Here is a 27,234-nt window from a genome sequence, read left to right as displayed (position 1 = left end):
CTGTCTGTAAACAATTGTTGGAAAAATTACTTGTCATGCACAAGGTAGATGTCCTAACAGACTTTCCAAAACTATAGTTTGTTAGCAAGAAATCTGTGGTGTGGTTGAAAAACGAGTGACTCCAACCTAAGTATGTAAACATCTGACTTCAACTGTATTACCACACTCACAGGAGACATTCTTCCACTCATGGGTACATGACTGACATCCTGTGGTTGGTTGACGGTATTGCACCTTGGCCACTTATTGTTGCGCACAATTCTTTCCTGTGACTGTTTCATGCTGTTGGAATGAATGGAGTGTAAGAGAAGTCACTGCAGGTGTCTCGAGGAGTTGGGATATGCAAGAAACACTTATTACACACTTGTGTCTAACAGGACAAATATAAGTACCCCCCCCCTAATAATAACAGTGGCACGCACCTCAGAGGTCACACATCTTGCCATCACAGCAGCAAGATTTGTGACCTGTTGCCACAAGGAAAGTGAAGCACAAACTCCACTGTAAATGATATTTATCTGTATTTATGTTCCCCTTTCGTACTTCCAACTATTTGCACAACACTGTACATCGTCATATTTGAAAAGGCTCTATTCTTTTGAAACTTGAGTAATGTTTATTTCCCTTTTGTTTATTATCCATTTTATTTTCCTTTGGCAATGTACACGTTTCCCATGCCAATAAAGCCCTTTGAATTGGTAGGGAGGGAACTCCGAGTGTCCTTTTTCATCTCAGGAAGAGGGCCTCTGTCTCAGCTCCTTAGTGCTCAGAGAATGTTCCTGTTAGACTCCTTTCCCTCAAGCCAGCTGGTATCCCACACTCCACACACACACACCTCGGCTTCGTTGCCGTATAACACGCTTCGGGACACGATTTGAATTAAGCCGTTGTGTTAGCCACACTGTCTGGAATGTTATACATACACGCACAGACACATCAAAATCATTCTCATTCAAAAAAGGCATATCCACGTTAACAAGAATCAATATAATCCATGAATGAAACAGAATGAACATATGGGCATTTTTAGACCAATCACAACTTTTATTTTCATGACAATTTTCCAAGGCCAAATAAATAAGGAAACATTTGCAAATAGCCCATGATGTCACAAGGCCAGTAACCCACGCTAAACGAGAAGGAAAAAGACCCACCCCCAAAAAACTGGTGAACAACAAAGACCAAATAGGTTTAAATGAGGTTTTACACCTGCACAACTGGTATATCTTTAGGAAATTTGATCATATTAACCCCTCCCCTTCCAACATATTTAAGAAACAATGCGAGAGGTCAAATTAATCTGTACACCAAACTTTGTTCCTTGTCTTTAGGTACATCAGTAGTTAAAGTGGATGACTTCACTACTAAGACATGTAATGTATGTATGTACACTACCGTTCAAAAGTTTGGGGTCACTTAGAAATGTCCTTGTTTTTGAAAGAAAAGCACATTTTTTGTCCATTAAAAAAACATCAAATTGACCAGAAATAGTGTAGACATTGTTGATGTAAATGACTATTGTAGCTGGAAATCGCTGATTTTTTTAATGGAATATCTACATAGGTGTACAGAGGCCCATTATCAGCAACCATCACTTCTGTGTTCCAATGGCACATTGTGTTAGCTAATCCAAGTTTATCATTTTAAAAGGCTAATCTTTTGCTTTTCTTTCAAAAACAAGGACATTTCTCAGTGACCCCAAACCTTTGAATGGTAGTGTATATATGCATGTATGTGTATAACCTCAGAGAAACACTCAAGATACAGCACTTTGTATATTCCTATGAACAAATCTTCTTAACCAATTGTGGCCTGGGATAGCAAAGCAGCAGACTGGACAGACATTGGTTAGGAATTGAATACAAAGAACCAATGAAATATCAGGAACTGTAAGAAGAACGGGAACCAGCCTGCACCTGGGTTCCTCATTCGTAACATTATCAGTGTTTTGGACTACTTCCCAAAACAGAGGGTCCTTTTCAAATGCTGAAATATCCCTTGTGCTAAATATCCAAGCTGTTCTTCTTCTACAGTATATACTGTACATTGCTCATACACAGTAATTCATTTGCAGACAATACATATATGGCAGCCTATAATGTACGTGGAATTCCAAACGAGATTGGCCCAGAGATATTTATGATGCTTTTAATCTTCCTGAAATGAAATCAATAAAAACTTCATTTTGTCTGGAATACCATTGACATCTCTACCCAAAATAATTGAGAAATAACTGAAATTTTGGCCTTACCCGGCCGGGCCTTATCGTAAATGTCTCAAAAAGTACACTTGAATTTCGTTCAGTATTGGAAATTGTTTAAAAACAATATACTCTACAAGTACATACCATTTCCAGAGTGGTCACTCTGCTACTTTTGAAATGAGGATGTATTTTTGGAGCATCTACTACACAGTTCACGTGGGAACGGATTCAGAACTCCCTCTGCTGGTGATTTGCACAGTTAGTTATGTCCTCTAACGTCAACTAATGTAGAAAATGGGTCATATCTTCAAAAGGCCTGGGCAAAGCAAAAATGTCATGAACTTTCCAACTTTTAAATCAATGATTTCAACTTTAAAAAGGTATGCCAAACCTCCTTACCCCAAAGTACCTTTCCAAGGATGACATATCTCGTATGGAATTGCCCACATGACTTTTCATCTTGGACTTTATTTCTGAATACATTATACCTCACAAATGTATATAGTGCATTCACAAGGAATCATGCAACCCAAGTAACTTCCCGGAGACATAAATCTGTTCACCTGTAGTGCCTTATTCTTCACCATTGTATTTTTCTTTTACAAGGCCAAAATATTAGTCTTCATTACTATAATTGGTACAGTACTTTCACAATACAGAAAAATAAGTATAGAGTCATATTACTGCCAACAAATCTGAATGAATTCAAGATGATTGAATTCAGATTACATTTCTGTTGGCACTAATATCACACCATAAAGAGGCTATATGTTACTACTTCTACAACAATGTTTTCTGTCCGTCCGCCTGTCCTCTAGGTTTTCTTTGTACATTTAATTGGAAAGAGACAGGCCCGCACCCACACATTCATACACTGTGAAGGGGCTCGCTCTCTCTGTGCATTTTTCCTTTACATACTTTAGGTTTTAGAATTTATATTTCGTATAAATATTGCACATTCAATCTGCATTTCATATTTCAGCAATAATAGCAACAGTAACTAGAGCTATGACAAAGAAATAGGACAATGCATTCCTGTAATACGAACAGGGATATCGGGGTAGATGGGACCTACCGTTGGATGACACAAACACACAGTCTGCCGAAGAGCAACTAAAAAAGGCAAACGGCTACAGATCTGGACTGGGAGCCATTGGCTCTCTTAGGAGACGTCCATGCGGTACACGGGTCGTCATTTTAGGGAGTAAAAACGGCAGGTTTAGGCCCATGTCGATAAAGACAATCTACGTGTTATCCTGGTGATAACATGGTTTATGGAGCCACAGACCTGGTTTAGCAGGACACTGTATGTAACATCGTTTTGCTGGAGGAAACATTGAAAGGTAACAGACTTCTACAGGTCAGGTGGGGTGGGCATGCAGCGGGCTTCACAGAGACATAGGGAACAAGCTCAGGGTCAGAGAACGCACGCACACACACCCAAACATCAGCACAAATCACACATACACACCCCTGTAAATTTGGACATTACTATACAGATTATTTTTCAAAGATGAACCAGTGGCAGAGACAGCCTCCTACTGGTTAAGTGACAGAGTAGAAATGAATAAGGGTCTCAGTAGGATTGGTGTCACGTGCTGAGAAGTTGCCCTTTAGGCACAGATCAAGGATCACCTCTCCCCATCCTAGCCTCAACCACAGGGAAGAGAAACTAAACTTCGATCAGCTTTACGGGGGCAACTGCATCCTACTTCCCCGTAGCCCCCCCCCCCCCCCCCCTCCCCCCCTGGACACCATCATTACTTACCTGGTCCCAGATAATTTCTTGCCTGGGTCAACTCATGACATCTCACAAATAGTCAAGAGGAGGTGGCTAAAGTAAAAACCGATCCAGGATCAGGCTACATTACGAGAAACAGGTTCCACCAGCCAACCCAGGCACATCACATCAGCCCGTAGCCACACACAGGGGCACAGAGCAGGGAGGAGATTCCATCACTGGCACACTGTAACAAAGTGACATAGGACTTAATCTAGTCAAGTCAGTAAACACATACTCTTCCATAGAATAGAAGCAACCTTCAGGACCTAGAGGCAGACGAGGGAAATGTCAGTTTGGTAACAGATAAATGAGAAACAAACCATTCAGAGAAAAACAAGAAATAAGGAAAGCAAATAAAAAATGCGAGTTGCGTTACAAAAATCTTGTGGTTTCGCAAAACACTAATTTCTCTCAGATACAAGATGTTCATCGAATAGGTTTCGGAAATGAACCAAGACAAACCGATTACGTTAAAAAAAGAAAGACAACGAAACATGAACAAAACATCACCACATCCCAAAACATTTATACAATAAAAGGGATCCCTGCATAGATTCAAACCTGGATGTGGAACGTTTAAACCGAAGGGCCTCATTTTTCAGAGTCGTATTCATTAGTGCACAACATAGCAAAACGTTTCTTGTTGGACAAGTTCAGGTAGTCCCTCCCTGTTTCAGTCAGTTTTCTTCCGTTTGATGCCCAATGAACACGATCCAGGCCACATTCACACAAAAAAAACATCCTTTCTACTATCAGGTGTCTGGACTACACACAGAGGCCGAAGACCATGCTAGATGGAGGATAGGAGAGAGAAGGGAAGGAGAAACGTAGGAGAGGAGCGGAGGAGTGGGACAAGATTAACGAGTCACGCCATGATGCCAGTGTCGTCATAGCAACACAGACCCCGAAAAACTTTTGACGAAGACAAGCAAATGATGCTGCTCGAACTGGCTTGGCCCCTCTGTCTTTTGTCTTGGGAAGGGGGGGGGGGGGACTGTGTCTGTTTGTGTGTAACTTGCCGCCGTACATTCTCTCCAGTTTTCATGTCATCTAGATAGTGCTTGTTAGATTCCTTGCGTATGCCTGTGTGTGTGTGTGTTACTTGCCACCGTACATTCTCTCGATGTCTTCCTGATAGTGTGATTTGAGCTCCTTGCGTTTGAGTTTGAATGCGTCGGTCACCAGGCCAGTCTCCGGTGTCCAAGGCTCTGCACTCAGACAGATCTTCCTCGGAATCTCAAAGCGCTCTAGTTTGGCTGTGGGAGGGAAACAACACCGGACTTTAGAGACGAATGCATGGGCTGGGGTTGAGAAATACAATTCAACGCTAGGGACAAAAAGATGGAGAAACAGTACTCATATGTTACAACCAGAAACCTCTATTCCTCCTTCCACCCGTCTCTCATCGTCTTCTCCATCCCTCCATCCTACCTGACAGAGCGGCCTCTGTGATGATGTGGAGAACGTCTCTCTCCATGTCAGGGTTGTTACAGATCTCCTCCCAGCTGCCCCGTAACCCTCGCTGCTCCGCCAGCGCCATTAACTGCTTCTGATTGGGCACCACAAAGCCAATCACGTACGACTGGTCACTGGGACGGAGAGAGTTAAGGAAATGGAAAGACAGTGTTATTGTTTTATTTAGAAAACACAGTTGATTTGTATAATTCCTTTTTATATTATCATCATCATCATTCTAGTTATTATTATAATGAAAGGCAAAGATGGAGAGAGAAAGACGGGCCAGAGTCGGAAAGACAAAGAGACAGGAGAGAGGTAGAAAGTGGGTGACAGACAGCAGATGGAGACATTGTGACTAGAGACAGAACAAGTTGACAAGGAGAAACAGTCAATCAACGTTTTGTACTGAGTGTACAAAACATTAAGAACACCTGCTCTTTCCTTGACAGACTGACCAGGTGAAAGCTATCCCTTATTGATGTCACCTGTTAAATACACTTCATCGTGTAGGTGAAAGGGAGGAGACAGGTTAAGAATGATTTTTAAGCCTTGAGACATGGATTGTGTCTGTGTGCCATTCAGAGGGTGAATATTTAAGTGCCTTTGAACGGGGTATGGTAGTAGGTGCCAGAGGCACCATTTTGTGTCGTGAAAAGGGCACGACAAAACAGTTCTCTCAGGAGACTGAAAATATTTGGCATGGGTCCTCAGATCCTTAAAAGGCTCTACAGCTGCACCATCGAGAGCTGGTTGCATCACTGCCTGGTATGGTAACTGCTCAGCCTCCGACCGCAAGACACTACAGAGGGTAGTGCGAACAGCCCAGTACATCACTGGGGTCAAGCTTCCTGCCATACAGGACCTCTATACCAGGCGGTGTCAGAGGAAGGCCCTAAACATTTTCAAAGACTCCAGCCATCCTAGTCATAGACTGTTCTCTCTGCTACCGCACGGCAAGCGGTACCAGTGCAACAAGTCTAGGTCCAAGAGGCTTCTTAACAGCTTCTACCCCCAAGCCATAAGACTCCAGAACATCTAATCAAATGGCTACCCAGAATATTTGCATTGCCCCTCCCTCTATTACACCGCTGCTACTCTCTGTTATAATCTATGCATAGTCACTTTAATAACTCTACCTACATGTACATATTACCTCAATTACCTTGACTAACCAGTGCCCCCTGTATATAGTCTCGCTTTTTTTACTGCTGCTCTTTAATGACTGTTACTTTTATTTCTTATTCTTATTTGTATTTTTTAAACTTCATTGTTGGTTAGGGGCTTGTAAGTAAGCATTTCACTGTTGTATTCGGCGCATGTGACTACTACAACTTGATTTGAGAACTGCAACGCTGCTGGGTTTTTCACACTCAACAGCTTCCTGTGTGTATCAAGAATGGTCCACCACCCAAAAAGGACCACCAGCCAACTTGACACAACTGCAGGAAGCATTGGAGTCAACATGGGCCGGCATCTCTGAGTGATGCTTTCGTTCTTAATAATAGCAAGGTGTTCTTAATGTTTTGTACACTCAAGGGTTATAGAGAGAGACTCCAGTCACCCGAGCGGTATATAATATGTGCATTGTTACCTGTTTGCGTAGGCGCAGATGTTGTCTACGAAAGGGCAGTTCTTCAGCATGGCCTCCACCTTCCCCAGAGACACATACTCCCCAGCCTGGAGCTTCACCAGATCCTTCTTACGATCTACACAGAAGGAACACAAATGATTGCTAAGGTAGATTTATATACATCTGCCTTTGGGAGGAATTTATCTGTCGTTTATATACGTGAATCCTTTCATATGTGATTGTTTTTGACAGAGACGGGTATGAAGTGAAGTGGATACAGAGAGAAGGGGAGGAGTATGGCTGGTAGATTCGTGTCCACACAGACAAGGGAATCATCCTCTATGTGCCCGAGGGCGGTGACCTTAACCACAAGGTCACCCTCAGTTAACTGTACTGGTATGCATTGTTAATTCACCTGGGGAAAATTTGGAGGATCTGGCGCTTTCATCCTGACTTGTATGTATTTAAATCCACAGATAGACAGACAAAATATCAAAATATCATAGGGCTCTCTCTAAAAACGGCTATTTTTTCTGGGCTGCTCACCGATAATCTTGAGGCACCCGTCTGGGTGAAACTCCCCGATGTCTCCTGTACAGAACCAGCGCTGGCCATTGCTGTCCACGAAGAAGTCCTCGCGGTTCTTCACCTCGTTCTTGTAGTAACCCATAGTCACGTTGGGCCCGCCGATTACAATCTCCCCTCTCGGGTGTGGCTTGTCTGTGCTGTAGTAACCGCCTGGAGAAGATCAGGAGAAGAGAATGCGGTCTATGCCCAAAGCATCTTCAGCCCCACGCCCATCCCTTCCAATATAACTTTCATCCACCCTAGCCCCCAATCCCACTCACCTCCACCCTCCCAGCCCTCCCCTAATATCACAGATTCTGCAGTCACAGTGCTAGGTAGGGACTCACCCTCCTCCCAGTCCTTGAGGGTGATCTCGGAGCAGATCAGAGGAGCGCCGACCCGGCCTGTGCTGTAGTCCCACACTGACAAATAGAGAGAGGAAAATAATACACGTGAGAACGACATAGCATATCACATTACTGTGTACAATCACCTGGCTTTCTCTATTGTGCCCCCCATTCCTCTCTTTTTCATCAGGAAGCAGAATTCTACACATCTTCTCTTTTACCCTCCCTCCCTCCCTTCTTCTTGGACCTACCGCCTCCATCCACCCTCCCTCCCTTCTTCTTGGACCTACCGCCTCCATCCACCCTCCCTCCCTTCTTCTTGGACCTACCGCCTCCATCCACCCTCCCTCCCTTCTTCTTGGACCTACCGCCTCCATCCACCCTCTCTCCTTCCCGCTCTCTTACTCTCGCTGATGGTGCCAGCTCCGCAGGTCTCGGTGAGGCAGTAGCCCCGGCTGACTTCCTCCTTCCCGTCCCCTTCACTCCGTTCCATCCCCCTTACTCATTCCCTCCCTTCCCTCTCTCCTTCCCGCTCTCTTACTCTCGCTGATGGTGCCAGCTCCGCAGGTCTCGGTGAGGCCATAGCCCTGGCCCACGGGACAGCAGAGGCAGATGTTCATGAAGCGCTGGGTGGCAGCGGAGAGGGGCGCTCCGCCTGACAACAGCACCCTCATGTGACCCCCCAACAACGAGCGCACTTTCCTAAACACCAGACTGGAGAGAGGGAGAGAAGGAAAGAGGATGACAGTCAGTCAGAGGATGAGAATAACACCAAGGTAAACAACAAGTCATTCATAATAACCTCTGTGTGAACCTTAGGTTTCTGTTTAACGCAGGCACCGCCACAGCAATATCGAGAATGTCGGTGTGCGAGTCTCCATTAAGGCTGTTGCGTTGCATTATTGCATATGCCTATATATGAGCCCAAGCCTGAAAAAAACCCAGAATTAAAATAATGATTATGACACTCAGTATACAATACATAGCTTTCCGCATATTACGCACCGCAGAAAAAAAGACGTCTTTAATTGGTCTAACCTATATTCAAAAATTAAACCAATTCTAGTAATTGCCTTTGATTATAGACTATATTAATATGCATACTGGATGGACTGGTTACCTTCTGCTATGCTCCAACATTTCTATCCTTGAGTCTGGGAAAGAACATAGAGGCCTAGGCAATGCTGTTGGTGCATTGATTGTGCAGGGAGGATTACAGTTCACCTACAATAGTGAATTTGTATTTGAATAGCCTAGTAATAGAGATTTTTCTGGGGTGATCCATTACCTTCAGCTACAGAATATCTCACCACCGTACGTTTCCATCTCCATCCCCTCTCTCCTTCATTCCTTTCTCAAGCGCGCAGAGAGAGGGGCTGTCGACAGTTTTCATTGTGAAAACATGTTATTTTCGATGTTCTCGAACAGATTTCACTAGGTTTCCTAAATTAAGCCCTGGGTAGCTGCAGGAACAGGGTTGGAGAGCCCATGGCATAGAGAGTATGGGCGCAATATCACCTGTCATGCAGTGAGAGGCTGCATGCTCCTCAAACAGTGGTTGATGCCTGGAGTGAAATAACTGCAGTAGCCTACCCCAACCAACAGGCGGGAAAGCGGCCTCCATTCGCTATTCGTGTGCATAGTCTTTTTTTCTTCCTGCCCATTTGATAATGGGCCATTCTAAATATTAACTCATGTAATATATTAGTAAAGACAATATTACACTGAGAATAGTCTGATGGGTGATAATATGATCACTTGATGAGAGAACGGTCTGTGCAGCCTGAGGCAAGAAGCTTTTCTTTGCGACGTTCTTAAATCACCAATAGCCTTTAGCCGGTCCATGAGGCCCCATTACATGTTTTGATTTACAAGACATTCTAAGGTTTGTATCTCTCACAAGTTGCCAAATGACTCAATCTAGCGTATAGGACCTGTTTCAAATGATCACTTTTACGCTCAACAGAGCCACTTCATCTGCGCACTCGCTCCGGAAAGGGAAAAATATCCTTTCTATTTTATTCAGCCAAGTTCAATTATATTCTTCTTACTATAAAACCATATAATATAAAATGGCACAATTAACGGTCAATTACCTTGAGACCGGCAGTCTTTTGCATGGCAATAACTGGCTGACACAATGTCATGGCCGCCACAGTCCTAGTTCAACCTCCTGGAGACTCTCTATCAATCATTACCCATTGACTGTGTGTGTGACTGTGTGTGCGTGTATGACCTGTCACAGAGCGGGGTCTTGTAGCCCTTGGTGATCTGTTCCATCTTGTAGTTGTAGGCCAATACAAAGAGGGTTCTCTGCACACTGCTCATCTCCTCCACCTTTGTCATCACATTCTTATAGATCCGATCCATGATCTCCTACAGGAGGGAGAACGAGGGACAGAGAAGGAAAGAGGACAAAACACCACTTCAAATAAAAAATTAAAAAATCTGTGCATATCTTACAGAATATTAAATGCATATATATATATATATATATATATATATATATATTCTACGGTAGCTTTAGTGCTTACCGGTACAGCAGCCATGAGTGTAGGTTTTAGAACACTGGTGTCTCCTTTACTGCCCTTCTTAATCTTAGTCGACTGGGGAGGAAGAGAGGAGAGAGAGAGATGGATCAGACTAGGAGTAAAGCACAGCTAGGCCTGTTCTCTAATAGAGGAGGAGCTCCAATAGAGGGTTCTTACATACCGCATGTGTTGTTGAGCCTTGGTGTACTGTCTCGCTCTCTGTGTGTGTGTGTGTGTGTTCACCTGGTCTGCTAGCGTCTGTGGGGAGGAGTATCCGATGCAACAGCCGTGAGAGATACACACCATCTCTGCACTCAGCTCCAGAACATGGGCCAGTGGCAGGTACCCAATGTAGGTGTCTGTCTCACTGCACGAATGGAAACAAACAAAAAAACATTTTAATCAACTGCCAAACATACAGAAACTATATATATATATATATATATATATATATATATATGGAATCATGTAGTAACCAAAAACATGTGTTAAACAAATCAAAATATATTTCATATTTGAGATTCTTCAAAGTAGCCAGCCTTTGCCTTGACAGCTTTGCACACTCTTGGCATTCTCTCAACGAGCTTTAGTCCCCTAGAATGCATTTCAATTAGCAGGTGTGTCTTTCTTTCCTTCTTAATGCGTTTGATCCAATCAGTTGTGTTGTGACAAGGTAAGGGTGGTATACAGAAGATCTATTTGGTAAAAGACCAAGTCCATATTATGGCAAGAACAACTCAAATAAGCAAAGAGAAATGACAGTCCATCATTACATTAAGACATGAAGGTCAGTCAATGTGGAAAATGTCAAGAACTTTGAAAGTTTCTTCAAGTGCAGTCGCAAAAACCATCAAGCGCTATGATGAACCTGGCTCTCATGAGGACCACCACAGGAATGGAAGACCCAGTGTTACCTCTGCTGCAGAGGATAAGTTCATTAGAGTTACCAGCCTCAGAAATTGCAGCCCAAATAAGTGCTTCACAGAGTTCAAGTAACAGAAACATCTCAACACCAACTCTTCAAAGGAGACTGCGTGAATCAGGCCTTCATGGTCGAATTGCTGCAAATACACCACTATTAAAGGAAACCAAATAATAAGAAGAGACTTGCTTGGGCCAAGAAACATGAGCAATGGACATTAGTCTGATGAGTCCAAATTTGAGATTTTTGGTTCCAACCGCTATGTCTTTGTGAGACTCAGAGTAGGTGAATGGATGATCTCTGCATGTGTGGTTCCCAACGTGAAGCATTGAGGAGGTGGTGTGATGGTGCTTGCTGGTGACGCTGTGGTGATTTATTTCAAATTCAAGGCACATTGAAGGAAAAGTAGTCAACAAGTGCCCAGCTTATGTGGGAACTCCTTCAAGACTATTGGAAAAACATTCCTCAAGAAGCGGGTTGAGAGAAAGCCCAAGAGAGTGCAAAGCGGTCATCAAGGCTACTTTGAAGAATCTCAAATATAAAATATATTTTGATTTGTTTAACACTTTTTTTCTTACTACATGATTCCATGTGTTATTTCATAGTTTTTATTTTACAATGTAGAAAATAACCCTTGAATGAGGAGGTGTCCAAACTTTTGACTGGTACTAATATAGAGAAGAGAATATGAAGAGCAGGACACTCAGAGATATTCATGAGATGAGAGAGAAAGAAAGAGATACGTTTACATTCTGTAGGGCAAAAGCTGGCAGATAGAAAGAGAGAGAGAGACATTGAAAACGGATGAATGAGGAAAAGAGGAAAAGAGAAAAACAGTGATCAGGGCACACAGGGGGGGAAAGAGAGTGGCAGTGAGAGAGAGAAAAGGAGAAAAACAGTGATCAGGGCACACAGGGGGGAGAGTGGCAGTGAGAGAGAGAAAAGGAGAAAAACAGTGAACAGGGCACACAGGGGGAGTGGCAGTGAGAGAGAGGAAAGGAGAAAACAGTGATCAGGGCACACAGGGGGAGAGTGGCAGTGAGAGAGAGAAAGGAGAAAAACAGTGATCAGGGCACACAGGGGGGAGTGGCAGTGAGAGAGAGGAAAGGAGAAAAACAGTGATCAGGGCACACAGGGGGAGTGGCAGTGAGAGAGAGGAAAGGAGAAAAACAGTGATCAGGGCACACGGGGGGGGAAGAGTGGCAGTGAGAGAGAGGAAAGTCAAAAACAATTAGCAGTCGATCTAGAAGACACCGTAGTTCTCTGTACGTACTCCAGGTCTGGAATGCGCTCTGCCATGCCTGTGACGCCCGCGATGATGTTGCTATGGGAGATCATGACGCCCTTGGGGATGCCCGTGGAGCCGCTGGTGTACATGATGACAGCGATGTCAGAGGGCACGGGCCGCCGGCGCGCCACCGCCACTACAGACGCGCGCAGAGAGAGAGATAGAGAGAAAGAGAGAGAGAGGGGGAGGCAGCAGGGACGTTAAAGAGGTCACACAAAGACTTTTGTGTCAGAACATTGCACAATGCGGGGGCATCAGAGAACGGCTATCGATCTTTCTTTCAAGAGAGGGCATGCACATAGCACAGGGCTAATAGGATATGACAGAGAGGGCTATTCAGGTACAAAAAACTGTGATTCTGGAAGTCAGATTACATTTGAGTTGCTAAGACCACAGGGCAGAAGTACTGTACCAAGTCAGACAACACGTAGACCCAAACACACACACGCCCCTCACACACCCACGCTCTCCCTCCTTACTGTTGTCGGGTCTGGAGCCCAGCTCTTGCACGGCGTCCATGTTGTGGACCATGATGCCGCGGGGGAAGCCGGGCCAACTGGTTGGCTTACTGTCCACCACGATGATGTGCTGCAGCCGAGGCACCTCCAACAGAATGTCCTAGGAGGAGATGGCAGGAGGAGAGGGAGGAGAAAGGGGGAGAGAAAGTAGCTATTGAATGGAGATTGCAGTCGGACTGAATAGAATCAATGTAGTCTATGATCTACAAATCATCTCGCATTCCAAATAACTGCTCATTATGCCATTAAGACTAGCAATTCTACGCATTGCCTTGTACAAACGGATCCCCTCAAACACACTGACTGTCAACACTTAGACTGTCTGCTCAAGTACTGTAAGTGGGCAACTGTTCCAACGCGTAATATATATAGGAAAGACTATTTAAAATGTGGGAAAATGGTATTATCTGGCTGGAGTGTGTACTGTCTCATATGGCATTGCAGAAAGTGATCAGGACAAGGCGAGCAGAGCTGACCTTGAGACGGCTGTGTAGCAGGTCTTTGCTGGTGACGATGTGGGTGATCTCAGTCTCGTTCAAACCGTGGGCAATGGCCGCTCCGCCCAGAGTAGAGTACAACGTCACCACTGTCAGAATGACACAGACTGGAGTTAGAGATTCATTGTGTGTGTGTGTGTGTGTGTTGCTATAGTGTGCTACTGTCTAACATAAACACTCACATGGGAAGTTGTATATGAAGCAGGCCTGTGCTGCTATCATCCACTCGGCCCTGGTCTCACAGAAGATGGCGATGTTACACTGAGGCCTCTGGCCCAGCGCGGCCAGCCCACTGCCAAAACACACTGCTGCCTGGTAGGTCTCCTCATACGACATCCACTGATACTCCCCCAGGATCACCTAGAGATAACACAACCACATACACTGTTAACACTAATATACTGCTGCTTGGTAGGCCTCCTCGTACGACATCCATTTACAGTGGGGAGAACAAGTATTTGATACACTGCCGATTTGGTAGGTTTTTCTACTTACAAAGCATGTCTGTTTGATTGAGTGTGTAGACAGGTGTCTTTTATACAGGTAACGAGTTCAAACAGGTGCAGTTAGTACAGGTAATGAGTGGAGAACAGGAGGACTTCTTAAAGAAAACTAACAGGTCTGTGAGAGCTGGAATTCTTACTGGTCGGTAGGTGATCAAATACTTATGTCATGCAATAAAATGCAAATTAATTACTTAAAAATCATACAATGTGATTTTCGTTTTAGATTCCGTCCCTCAGTTGACGTGTACCTATGATAAAAATTACAGACTTCTACATGCTTTGTAAGTAGGAAAACCTGCCAAATCGGCAGTGTATCAAATACTTGTTCTCCCCGGCTAAGAAAAACCTTTGTCGAGCGAGAGTCGTCGGTCTATCAGTCTACATTTTAAATGCATGCATTTTTCCATAGACACCACCTATGTGTTTGAATAGGCTTGTCTGATGCGTTAGTCACATCGTTTGATTAAATAATTAAGACACACTAATGACTCAGAGGGAAACCGATGGCCACGCAGTGTTAAAAAAATTAAATGACAGCGAGTGCCTGTGTGACTGAGTAAGGTTGTCGCTCTCTCTCCCCTCCCTGCTGCAGTGAACAAGCACCACAGCACAGCAAGCGTTTATCGAGCTGTCCGTGCTGAAGCTGCACCATCATTACAGCCAATTAGTTTCTTACTTGATTCTCTGACTGAAAAGTTGTTACCCAAATCCCACATTTGTTTAGGAAAAGACATTCCCTAAACTCTTGCCGTCTTTACGTGAAACATGATTATAATGTTTCACATTATAAAATTGGTTATAAACTCTGAACACAGCAAAATGGATGCGGAAGACCTGAAAATGAAACTTGAAATGGGGGAATGTTTGCTGGTTGCTCAGGAGGGAAAGGGGAAGTTAGATGTGTGGAAGACATGTGATTTAGCTGTGAAAACTACTGGAGATCCAGAAAAGGGGGTATATTGTAGCCAGCATTGTGTGAATATTAGGCCTATGTGTGCCAAACAGGTGCTGTTAGATTACATTATTATTATTATTACTATTTTCTGATTATTTGGAACAGTATAAACACTAAATAAATGGTAAGTAATAACAGAGAGTTTGTTAAAAAAAAATAAAAAAAATAAAAGCCTTTATTACAGCATCGCAATAAAATAAGATTGGTGATGCAGCATAGCAATGATTGGCGCTAACAGAATCAGTAGGCTACTAAACAAAACACCCAAACAGGCAACAGAAGCAGGATCTTTCTTATTTCTGTAGATACACTACATTGAGCACCCGAGTGGCACAGCAGTCTAAGGCACTGTATCTCAGTACCTGAGGCGTCACAACAGTCCCTGGTTCGAATCCAGTTTTTAAAAAAATATGTAGTACACTACAAGTATGTGGACACCTGCTCGTCAAACATCTCATTCCAAAATCATGTTCATTAATATGGAGTTGGTCCCTACTTTGCTGCTATTACAGCCTCCACTCTTCTGGGAAGGCTTTCCACTAGATGTTGGAAATGGCTGGGGGGGACTTGCTTCCATTCAGCCACAAGACCATTAGTGAGGTCAAGCACTGATGTTGGGTGATTAGGCCTGGCTCGCAGTCGGCGTTCCAATTCATCCCAAAGGTGTTCGATGGGGTTGAGGTCAGGGATCGGTGAAGCCAGTCAAGTTCTTCCACACCAATCATGACAAACCATTTCTGTATGGACCTTGCTTTGTGCACAGGGGCATTGTCATGCTGAAATCGTCTAGAACGTCATTGTACGCTGTAGCATTAAGATTACCCTTCACTGGAACTAAGGGGCCTAGCCTGAACAATTCAAAACTGCCCTGGACCATTATTCCTCCTCCACCAAACTTACAGTTGGCACTGAGCATTGGGGCAGGTAGCGTTCTCCTGGCATCCGCCAAACCCAGATTTGGCTCCTGACAAACAGTTATTGTCCTGATGTTGCTTCCAGAGGCAGTTTGGAATTTGGTAGTGAGTGTTGCAACCGAGAACAAATCATTTTTATTCACAACGCGCTTCAGCACTCGCCAATCCCGCTGTGTGCTTGTATGGCCTACCACTTCACGGCTGAGCCGTTGTTGATCCTAGACATTTCCACATCACAATAACAGCACTTACAGTTAACCGGAAAAGCTCAAGCAGGGCAGAAATTTAACTGAATTGTTGGAAAGGGTGGCATCCTATGACGATGTCACATTGAAAGTCACTGAGCTCTTCAGTAAGGCCATTCTACTGCCAATGTTACCTATGGAGATTGCATGGCGGTGTGCTCGACTTTATACACCTGTCAGCAATGAGTGTGGCATACTTTAGTATGTATATGATGTATATATGGATGATTTATAAAGCCAGGCACATTAAACAGTTAGGCTATTGATTATATACCTAATTGGGTTGGGGTTTCCTCTCTCCTTAATTCAGACAATTAAGGCTAGGGTTGTTTCCTCGTCTCCTCACACCGCTGCTGCCTCCGTCACATTGTTCTCAACACCAATATGCTGGATCATTTTGCTATTATGCACAAAGCAACATATAGGGAAAGGCGCCAAGATTATGTTTCAGAACCACTATTCAATGTGGGAGAGGCGCATTTGATATGAAATAATATTATATTTATTAGTGATACACCATTTTTATTTTATTTTTCATATATTTTTTTTCTTCCCCTTTTTCTCCCCAATTTCGTGGTTTCCAATTGTTGTAGTAGCTACTATCTTGTCTCATCGCTACAACTCCCGTACGGGCTCGGGAGAGACGAAGGTTGAAAGTCATGCGTCCTCCGATACACAACCCAACCAAGCCGCACTGCTTCTTAACACAGTGCGCATCCAACCCGGAAGCCAGCCGCACCAATGCGCCGGAGGAAACACCGTGCACCTGGCCACCTTGGCTAGCGCACACTGCGCCCAGCCCGCCACAGGAGTCGCTGGTGCGCGATGAGACAAGGACACCCCTACCGACCAAGCCCTCCCTAACCCGGGCGACGCTAGGTCAATTGTGCGTCGCCCCACGAACCTCCCGGTCGCGGCCGGTTACGACAGAGCCTGGGCGCGAACCCAGGGACTCTGATGGCACAGCTGGCGCTGCAGTACAGCACCCTTAACCACTGCGCCACCCGGGAGGCCCAACCATACACAATTTCAGTAGCATCTTAGAGTGATGGATTGTGCCATCCCCGTGGCCTCCGCAAAGCACTAGTCCACTGAGGCAGGTGAGAAACAGGCGGGTGTCTTGTGCACAATAAAAAAACTTAACTAAAGAAATCTCGGGCGGCCAACAGCCTATTGACTGAATAATCAACTAACTGAGGTCAGCCCTATTTGTGTAGACCAGTGACAAAAAAATGTCAATTTAAAAAACAGGCTGTAACACAACAAAATGTGGAAAAAGGGGTGTGAATATTTTCTGAAGGCACAGTATATTTTAAATTGTAATGTTTTTCCACCAGGTCCTCCAACCAGGGTAGGGGATGGTAGGGCCAAAAAAGGGGGATCAGAAATTATGCATCTGTCTGCTAGTTTCATAGCTGACCCCCAAAAAATAAAAATACCATTGTTAATACTAGAAGAACGCACCACTAAACTGTCACACACCGATGTCTGGTAGGTCTCCTTATACGACAGTATTACCCCAGAATTACCTATAAAAACCACCTGCCTTCAAACAGGGTTAGACAGTGCCATCTAATGTCCTTCTACTGCAACCATAGCAAAGAGGCCTTTCCCATACAAATTATACAGAGCCTTTGGAAAGTATTCAGACCACTTGACTTTTTCCACATTTTGTTACAGCCTTATTCTAAAATTGATTAAATTGTTTTGACTAGTCTCCCAGTCCCTGCAGCTGAAAAACATCCCCACAGCCTGATGCTGCCACTTCCATGCTTCACCGTAGGGATGGTGCCAGGTTTCCTCCAGATGTGACATTTGGCATTCAGGCCAAAATAGTTCAATCTTGGTTTCATCAGACCAGAGAATCTTGTTTCACGTGGTCTGTGAGACTTTAGGTGCCTTTAGGCAAACTCCAAGCGGGCTGTCATGTGGCTTTTACTGAGGAGTGGCTTCTGTCTGGCCACTCTACCATAAAGCCCTGATTGGTGGAGTGCTGCAGAGATGGTTGTCCTTCTTGAAGGTTATCCCATCTCCAGAGAGGAACTTTAGAGCTCTGTCAGAATGACCATCGGGTTCATGGTCACCTCCATGACCAAGGCCCTTCTCCCCCAATTGCTCAGTTTGGCTGAGCAGCCAGCTCTAGGAAGAGTCCTAGTGGTTCCAAACTTCTTTCATTTAAGAATGATGGAGGAAACAATGCTTCAAAAAATTTTTGGTAACCTTCCCCAGATCTGTGCTTCGACACAATGCTGTCTCTGAGCTCTACGGACAATTGCTTCGAACGAATGGCTTGGTTTTTGCTCTGACACACACTGTTAACTGTGGGACCTTACATAGAGACAGGTGTGTGACTTTCCAAATCATGTCAAATCAATTTAATTTACTGCAGGTGGACTCCAATAAAGTTGTAGAAACATCTCAACGATGAACAATGGAAACAGGATGCACCTGAGCTCAATTTCAAATCTCATAGCAGGGGGGCCAAATACTTATTTATATAAGGTATTTCTGTTTTCTATTTTTAAGAAATGGGTTATTGTGTGTAGATTGCTGAGGATTTTTATTTATTTAATCAATTTTAAAATAAGGCTGTAACGTAACAAAATGTGGAAAAAGTCAAGGGGTCTTGAATACTTTCCAAAGGCACTGTATCAAAAAAGATAATTAAATCCACTTTTCTCCCTCTTCCTCACCTTCTTGAAGACCTTCCCGTTGGGTTGGAGCTCGTCCTCCTCGCTCAGCACCTCTCTCGTGCCCAGGCAGTTCCTCTCTGGGAACCTGGCCGCTCCATGCTCCATCACCTTGTCCAGGGTGTCCACTCCTGGGTGCAAGGAAGACACCAGCTTCTGCTGGCTACCATCCTCATGGTTGGTCGCCCGGTAAGGGCCCGCCGGGCGACCGCTCACTGACCGTGCCTTGACCCGCCGCGCCCGGTCTAGGTTGGCTCCTGCACCCGAGAGCAGGTACCAGGGCAGGAAGGTGATGACAGAGTAGACCCAGACAACCGAGCGGAAGACCTGCAGCAGCAGTGGGTTCATGTCCTCTTTTAGTTTCATCTTGGATGTCAGGGGTCAAGGGTCACGGGGTGGAGTCTGAGTTGAGGTGGGTGGGGCAGGAAGTGTGAGGGATACACCCCAACACTTCTTTCGAAAACTGATTGTGTTCCTTCTCATGCACTGGTGGTTCCTCTGATAGATCCGCTTGATGGATGGACTGACAGACAGCTTGGTTTTAGTCAGCTCACCTGTAGTGAGAGAACAGAAAACACTTTAGAGATGAAGACAGGCATAGCGGAGAGGGAGGGAGGGATAGAAAGCGCAAATGCATTTTAAAAAATGAAACACATTAGTAATGTACCATTTGTTAGACCACTCAGCAATTAATTTAGGCTACATGGCTCTAATCTCCTTGGAATAATAGTCAAATTAGGCAAGCAGTGTAATCTCCATCAGACCAGGGTTCTCTCGAAAGAACGTAAGAGGGCCCCCTTATGGTTGGGCTGCACCACTATGTAAAAAAATAATAATAATTTAAAAACACCAGGGGTCGCGTTAGCATTCAAAAGTCTGCATTTTCAAAACACAGACCCGCCAAAAATCTGTGTTTTAATAGATTCCCCTGCCCTCTAATTAAACAAATGGACAATAAATACATGGGTCCACTCAGTGTTCTAGAACGCAGGAAAATTCGGGTCAGTTCAAGAGGGTGCTATGTGAAAACATAGTGTTATTATACTCACATACAATAATCATTCATCTGAACGATAATATAGCCTCAATATGCAAGTACTCAACTTTGTTGAGCTATAAGTGCGTAGGAAAAAATGACACGCTCGCGACACTCATATGAATAAATCATTATAAATACGTTTTATTTTTTCATTCTTCGATGTAACCACAATGTAACAAATAATTGAACTCTGCTTCGAACATTAGCAAACAAACTAGTGTGAAAACAGCCACATAAAATGTTCAACGTACAATGTGCTCTTAATCTCCTACTTCCTCATCTCCCACACCATCCCCCGCAGACAGGCAGAGAGCGAGTGGTCTGGAGGATGGAAGAGACGTTTTGGAACGTGTCTATTTAAATAGTTGGAACTTGAAATTTAACCTGTCTTGGTCAATACACCTGCGTTCTCAGAATGCAACATGTTTTTCTCGGGGGGGGTTCTGCCTGAAAAAAAGCTAAATTCTGCGTTAACGCGATCCCTGCAATATAGTACAGTCCGTACAGTAAAGAAAAGCAGAGTATGGTTCAGTACAGTAGAGTATATGACATTATACTGTACTCTACACATGTGCTCTACTGTACTCTACTTTTCTTTACTGTACTATTCTGTGTTCTACTGTAATGTACTCTACTGTACTGTGCTACACTGCAACTGTGGTTTGGGACTACTATGATTTCCCATTGTAGCCAATTCCATTGAAGTCATTCTGTTACAGATTTTTCAGTCACCGATTTGGCAACAGTGATGCATTTTAATCCCTTAGTAATTCATGAACAAAACTGTAGTCAGTAAAAACATTATTTTAAAATTTAGTCACATTTTTTATTTAACCCCCCCCCCCCCCCCAAGTATCTTTATTTATCGGCCGACATCAGCCTTTCCCAGAAATATCTGTATCGGTCTTTATTACACAGATAAAGCACTGACATTACATACATAGAATAAACAGATACATCTGCTCATTTGCTGTCATTTATAGAAATGTTCAACGGTTGCCAGAAGAGGGCGCTCTACGTGCTGCTCATTGAACATCATTCAGCCCTCGGTAACTATATGAGAGAGAGATGGCATGGTGGTCTGAAGGTGAGTAGCTTGCCCTGTCCTCATCACATTCTCACTTAGATAATGTTAGCTGGCTAGCTAGCCAGCAAGGTAGTTAGCTTAGCTATCTAGCTAGCAAGCAATTTGTGCTGCCTACACTTGAAGTCGGAACTTTACATACACCTTAGCCAAATACATTTAAACTCAGTTTTTCACAATTCCTGACATTTAATCCTAGTAGAAATTCCCTGTCTTAGGTCAGTTAGGATCACCACTTTATTTTAAGAATGTGAAATGTCAGAATAATAGTAGAAATAATTATTTAATTCAGATTTTATTTCTTTCATCACATTCCCAGTAGGTCAGAAGTTCACTCAATTAGTATTTGGTAGCATTGCCTTTAAATTGGTTAACTTGGGTCAAACGTTTCGAGTAGCCTTCCACAAGCTTCCCACAGTAAGAATGTTGGCCCATTCCTAGTATAAGGTAACCAGTCCATCCAGTATGCATATTAATACAGTCCACACTCAAAGGCAATTACTAGAATTTGTTTAAATTTTAGAGTATAGGCTAGACCTATTATATACACCAAATACATCTTAAATCAGTTTTGTTTTATGTTTTTCAGCCATGCGTAATATGCAGTAGGTTATATATTGTATAACGGCACAATCATCATTTTAATTCAGGGTTGATTGTTTGTTTTCGGGCTTGGTAGTCATAAGCCTATACATATGTATAAGCTCTAACATGCGTATGGCTGTTTTGAATGAATCACCACCTTAGAAAGCGCTGTCCATTTCGTTGTGTTGGGCTTTGAAACAACATCCACAATAACCATGTTTTATACTGTTTCAACCTGTTGTTGAACTTCTTTCTTCAAATCAATCACAGTGAGCTGAGTTTTAAAAGCACCATACTGTTATGATGATAAGTGTTTGATGTGATTTTGATTGCACTTGCATTACTGTCAGAGTGGTTAGAGGAACAACAGAGCCCTGAGTACCAGACCATTAGGACCTAATGGAGGGACAATAGAGCCCCGAGAACCAGGCCATTAGGACCTGATGGAGGGACAACAGAGCCCTGAGTACCAGACCATTAGGACCTAATGGAGGGACAAATCAGACCTGAGTAACAGGCCATTAGGACCTGATGGAGGGACAATAGAGCCCCGAGAACCAGGCCATTAGGACCTGACGGGGGAACAATAGAGCCGTGAAAACCAGGCCATTAGGACCTGACGGGGGAGCAATAGAGCCCCGAGAACCAGGCCATTAGGACCTGATGGAGGGACAACAGAGCCCTGAGTACCAGACCATTAGGACCTAATGGAGGGACAATAGAGCCCCGAGAACCAGGCCATTAGGACCTGATGGAGGGACAATAGAGCCCCGAGAACCAGGCCATTAGGACCTGACGGGGGAACAATAGAACCGTGAAAACCAGGCCATTAGGACCTGATGGAGGAACAATAGAGTCCTGAATACCAGACCATCAGGACCTGATGGTAGTTAGCAAGCTGGGTACTAGTAAAGCATATCCAGAGTGCATAAAAGGGGAATACCGTGACTCAGTCACATGGCATTTTACTGCAGTCATGACCCATGACTGCCGGTGTGGTGGTAATATGTTCCCGCAACAGCCCTATTCACAACTAGGATTGGGTTATAGATAACAAATTGAGACTGAGCTTTGTAACTGCAGGCAAGACTTGATCTAGATTTCCTCCCAATAGATTTTGCTCCAAAGAAATTAATTGATCTCAAGGGAGACTATAGGCCTAGTTGAGCATAGGGAAGTAGAATCACCCTGTCTCACACACACTTCCCTGAAAACATTTTTCTAGGTTGTGTGGGAAGCTAGACTAACCCATGACCTTTCAAAGGAGAATACTGTACTCTGATCAATGGTCATGCATTCTTGACATCAAAACTTGCAGCCTATGACTCTGACACCGACACAGGTTTGTTCCATGTAATTTCAGAAAACAATGACACCCACCATCTCAGATTGTTCTGAAATCATTTTTTAAAAGTTAGAAACAGATAAGATTAGCATTGCGGCAACACTATTTTGTTAAAATATCATTTTATCTCTGAGAAATTAAGCTAATTGATTGCACCCAAATTGTCCATTTGAATTTATAGAATTCATATAATATTCAATAAATATAGTACCTAATATCTGATTTGGACCAAACCTTTTTTTTAAACAATGAGTAAGTAACACATGAGGATTCCCCCAAAAATAGTCAAAAGCCATCCACGGAGCCCCCACACCCCATGCCAATCCCATCCCAACAACCAGTATATAGTATCAGTTCTCTATGTTTGACAAGTAGGATAGAGCTGCGGTTCGGATATCGTTTCTTCATCCTATGTAATGTATTCTCAATGAAGTGTTTTCCTCCTGCTCAGAGAAAATAGTTATTGAAGTTGCTTGCATCCTTTACCATAAAGTAGTGTGAAAGCACCAGGTTTTGAACACTAGATGCAGCTGTTTCTGCCATACAGCCACACTCTTTTATCCATTTTGCTGGTATCAGTGTTTATTAAAGAGATCACACCATTTCAACTGTAACTTTGGGTAGAAAACCAATAGATTTGGCCCATGACAAAAATAAATTGTGTGACCATCCTCACAATTCAAGCCAGTCCTCCGTGAAAGCAAATCAGTTTGTTCTTCTTTTATGCTTAATCAGTGTCCAGGAAATGGCCACTTTGTGTGTGGTTTATTCCCTTCAAAAAAAGGTCTGGGTTAGTTACAGTTAGACCATTCCTGATGAACAAGCAAACCATTAGGCCACAGCAGTTCTAATGGTCTCAATGTTATGGGCTCAAATGGTCTTCAATGGAAATAGTGGAAAACACACACTGTATAGTGTTTTGTAATGTCTTTTTTGTATTATGTATTTTTAATTGAACCATTATTTAACTAGGCAAGTCAGTTAAGAACAAACTCTTATTTACAATGACAGCCTACCCCTGCCAAACCCGGTAGACTCTGGACCAATTGTGTGCCGCCCTATGGGACTCCCAATCATGGCCGGTTGTGATACAGTCTGGAATTGAACCAGGTTCTGTAGTGACTCCTCTTGCACTGAGATGCAGTGCCTTAGACCACTGCGCCACTCGGGAAAGTAGTGTGAATTAAACCCAACCCAATAACATGGGTGACTGACACAGATACATAGAGTTGTTTCCTAATCACTGTATTGACAAACATAAGACTGCCATGCAATTCATTATTTTATTAGGGTTGTCACAACAATGAAGTCCTTAGCACATTTCACCATCAAAGTTTTGGGCTTCCAGGAAAAGTCTTTGTATGAGAATTGCATAGGGATAGCCTTAGAGAACAGACACTTATTGGACTACTCAAGGAGAGTTGGTTTGACGCATTAGGTTGCTATTAGGACAAACTGAATTGCTGGCTTGAATTGTGAGTATGACCACAACATTTATTTTCATAATGAGACAAATCCATTGGTTTTCTACCCAAAGTCGCAAAGGAAATGTTGTGATCAATTTAATAAACACAAGAGACCAACACAAATGATAAAATAGTGTTGCGGTATAGCAGGAAGAGCTGCATCTAGTGGTCAAAACCTTGTACTTTCACACTACTTTATGGCAAATAATGCAAGTGACTTGAATTTAACATTTCTCTGAAAAGGGAAAAAAAACATCACCAGATTCACAGGGAATACATTAAATAGTATGGAGAAGCAATACTCCAAGCCACAGTTTCATACTACTTGTCAAACATAGAGAAGTGCGAACAGGTTGTTGGGTGGGATTGGCATGCGGTGTGGGTGATCCGCTTTAGATGTGTGTATATTCATTGGTAGGAAGAACTTTGGTGTAAATCGGATGTTGGGTACTATATTTAATATATGAATATTATCTGAATCGTATACATTAAAATGGCCAATTTGGGTGCAATCAATTAGCTTAATTTCTCAGAGATCAAATTATATTTCAAGAAAATGTTGTTTCTGGAATGCTAATCGTATCTGTTACTAACTACAGAAACAATTTCAGAAATCTGAGATGGTGGGTGTCAAAATCCCCTTTTAAGGTGGACTGACCCACAGAGGTCACCAAGTCAGACTAGTCTAAACTAGTACAGCCACTAATGCAAAGTCTCACAGCTCTTCATCAAAGGCTTTGACAAATAAGACCAGAAATACAGGTCCAGTCTCTATGATAGAGAGGCTGGAGAGGCTAATAAATGCTTAAGGACACACCTCAAAAGATCTCCCAGTCAAGTTTTAGGCCACTCTGAGTCTCCACTTAAATGAGTCATGGCGCAGAGTAATAACGGCTTGCAGACCACATGGCTGAACGGGAACTATGAAACTGAAATGTAGGCCTAACTACACAGTAAACATATAGCTAGTTCTACTCCTGTAATTGTAAACAAATTAGTTGTTGTTCCGTTATTGTTAGGGATAGTCTAGGTCAAGTCTGGTTCTGGAAAACAGAACTCTCAATCACACAGAAGACATCCTCTGCTGTGTAAACTCTACTTCCACTTGACCCCAAAGTAAAGACAAGACAACATTCCTAGAGTCCTTTAAACAGACAGACACACACAGAGAGAGATAGAGAGAGAATGTGTTGTTAAATCATCTGGAGGAATCCACCACTCTGTCCACCAGTGTCATAACAAACACAGTTTGCACAACAGTTAAAGTATTTGTAACTAACAAGATGTGAATGATGCCTAATGTGGTGCCATAGCAGTATTGGCATAAGTTAATCAAATCAAAGCACTGACCACCTTACATCCTGAACTGGTTCAGTCAGCCCATACCCACGAGACTCCAAATCTGTCATCACCTCCTATCTGAAAGGTTTCACTCTATCATTATATTCTAGTTGTCGTTGTTATCTGCACAGCACACACCATCTCCTTCTCCCAGAAAGGAAACACCACAGGCTCGTCTCCAGACATGTGTCATGTGATATTTGTGATTGTCTGTTGCCATGACGCAGTTGTTTGAGCAACGTTACGGGTATGGCGAGGACAGTTAGTCCTACTTAGCAGGGTCTATAATGCTAGATAGTGTGGCAGGCCAAAAGACAATAACGTTACCACATTGCTGGATGAACAATTGTTCCATATCTATGCAAAAATAGGCTATGCTAACTAAATATGCTACAGGTACATAGTTAACGTTCACTAACTAAAAATATAACAAACAAACCAAATAGTTAGGCAACTAACAGTTACCCAGGTCCTGATAACGTGTAATAAAACGTGATATAAATGGGGAGATCAACACACTCAAAATGTAATGATGAAACCCTTTTGTCAACACCACAGTAAGATAACGTTAACTACCGTAGTGAACTAGCTTACTAACGTCACCAGACAGGAAAGTGCCAATCAAATATATCTAACGTTACAATCAACAACGGCATTACAGCTGTGGATGACACACACACAGCTAACTAATAAATACAAAAATTAATAAAGTTTCGAGAAAAGCAAGCCGACACTAGCTAGTAACCCATTGAGTCTCATTTCAATTACACCAAATAACATTGGATTATCCGTCGAGAGAGCTACTGGTAGCAAGCAACAAAATATAAATGCTAGCCAGCTAACGTTAGCTAACATCGCAGCACATCTGCAAGAATCGAGAGCCCAGACAATACAACCTCACCTCTTCATCATCCGCTATTCCTGCGTCTCTTGGAAGAATTTCGTGAATACACCAACCTAATTTGTAGGCTTTGTGACCATATCACTCCCAAAACATCACAGCTATGGCGCAAATGTATTTATTAAACTAAGATATGTTAATGAAAATCTGCGGGCATCAACGGCCCTTGTTATCAGCCCGGAAGTGATGGGGAAACGAAACGTTGTCAAGGCAGTCCGCTTGCCTGCGATTGGATCGCTGAAGGTGGCGCGTGCTTGAGGTAGCTGTGATGTCAACAGGGTTACTGGCGGTCAGAGGAAGAGCTCCTGCCTCGTTTGGAAGGCTTGAGAAATCTTGTTGTAATAAATATATAAGACAAAATCTCCATTCACAAAACCAACTTACACCAAGAGGAAACATATTCTGGAACATGCTTATTCTTGACATTCTTGACATTGTCTAGAAAAATGCATGGTTAAGGCCTTACAAATATTGTATAC

At 43.3% G+C, this 27,234-nt stretch overlaps 1 protein-coding gene across 1 annotated transcript; it reads right to left on the bottom strand.

Annotated features, from left to right (window-relative positions):
• Window positions 1–1,021: 1,021 nt before the first annotated feature.
• On the bottom strand, window positions 1,022–26,963 carry LOC115114344 (fatty acid CoA ligase Acsl3-like). The gene is made up of 15 exons (XM_029642495.2): window positions 26,756–26,963; window positions 18,998–19,548; window positions 13,867–14,044; window positions 13,664–13,773; window positions 13,149–13,287; window positions 12,655–12,805; window positions 10,703–10,826; window positions 10,463–10,534; window positions 10,165–10,304; window positions 8,470–8,642; window positions 7,929–8,003; window positions 7,561–7,752; window positions 7,036–7,150; window positions 5,418–5,575; window positions 1,022–5,242 (listed from the first exon to the last, which is right to left on the bottom strand). Exons 2-15 carry the CDS (start codon window positions 19,358–19,360, stop codon window positions 5,085–5,087), a joined length of 2,148 nt encoding a protein of 715 aa, XP_029498355.1. The 5' UTR covers window positions 19,361–19,548; window positions 26,756–26,963; the 3' UTR covers window positions 1,022–5,084.
• Between the last annotated feature and the right edge of the window lie 271 nt (window positions 26,964–27,234).

Source organism: Oncorhynchus nerka, linkage group LG9b (assembly GCF_034236695.1).
Source record: "Oncorhynchus nerka isolate Pitt River linkage group LG9b, Oner_Uvic_2.0, whole genome shotgun sequence".
In the NCBI taxonomy this organism is placed as follows: Eukaryota; Metazoa; Chordata; class Actinopteri; order Salmoniformes; family Salmonidae; genus Oncorhynchus; species Oncorhynchus nerka.
The sequence above is the reverse complement of the archived record's forward strand: the minus strand, read 5'-3'. Positions and strand labels throughout refer to the sequence as shown.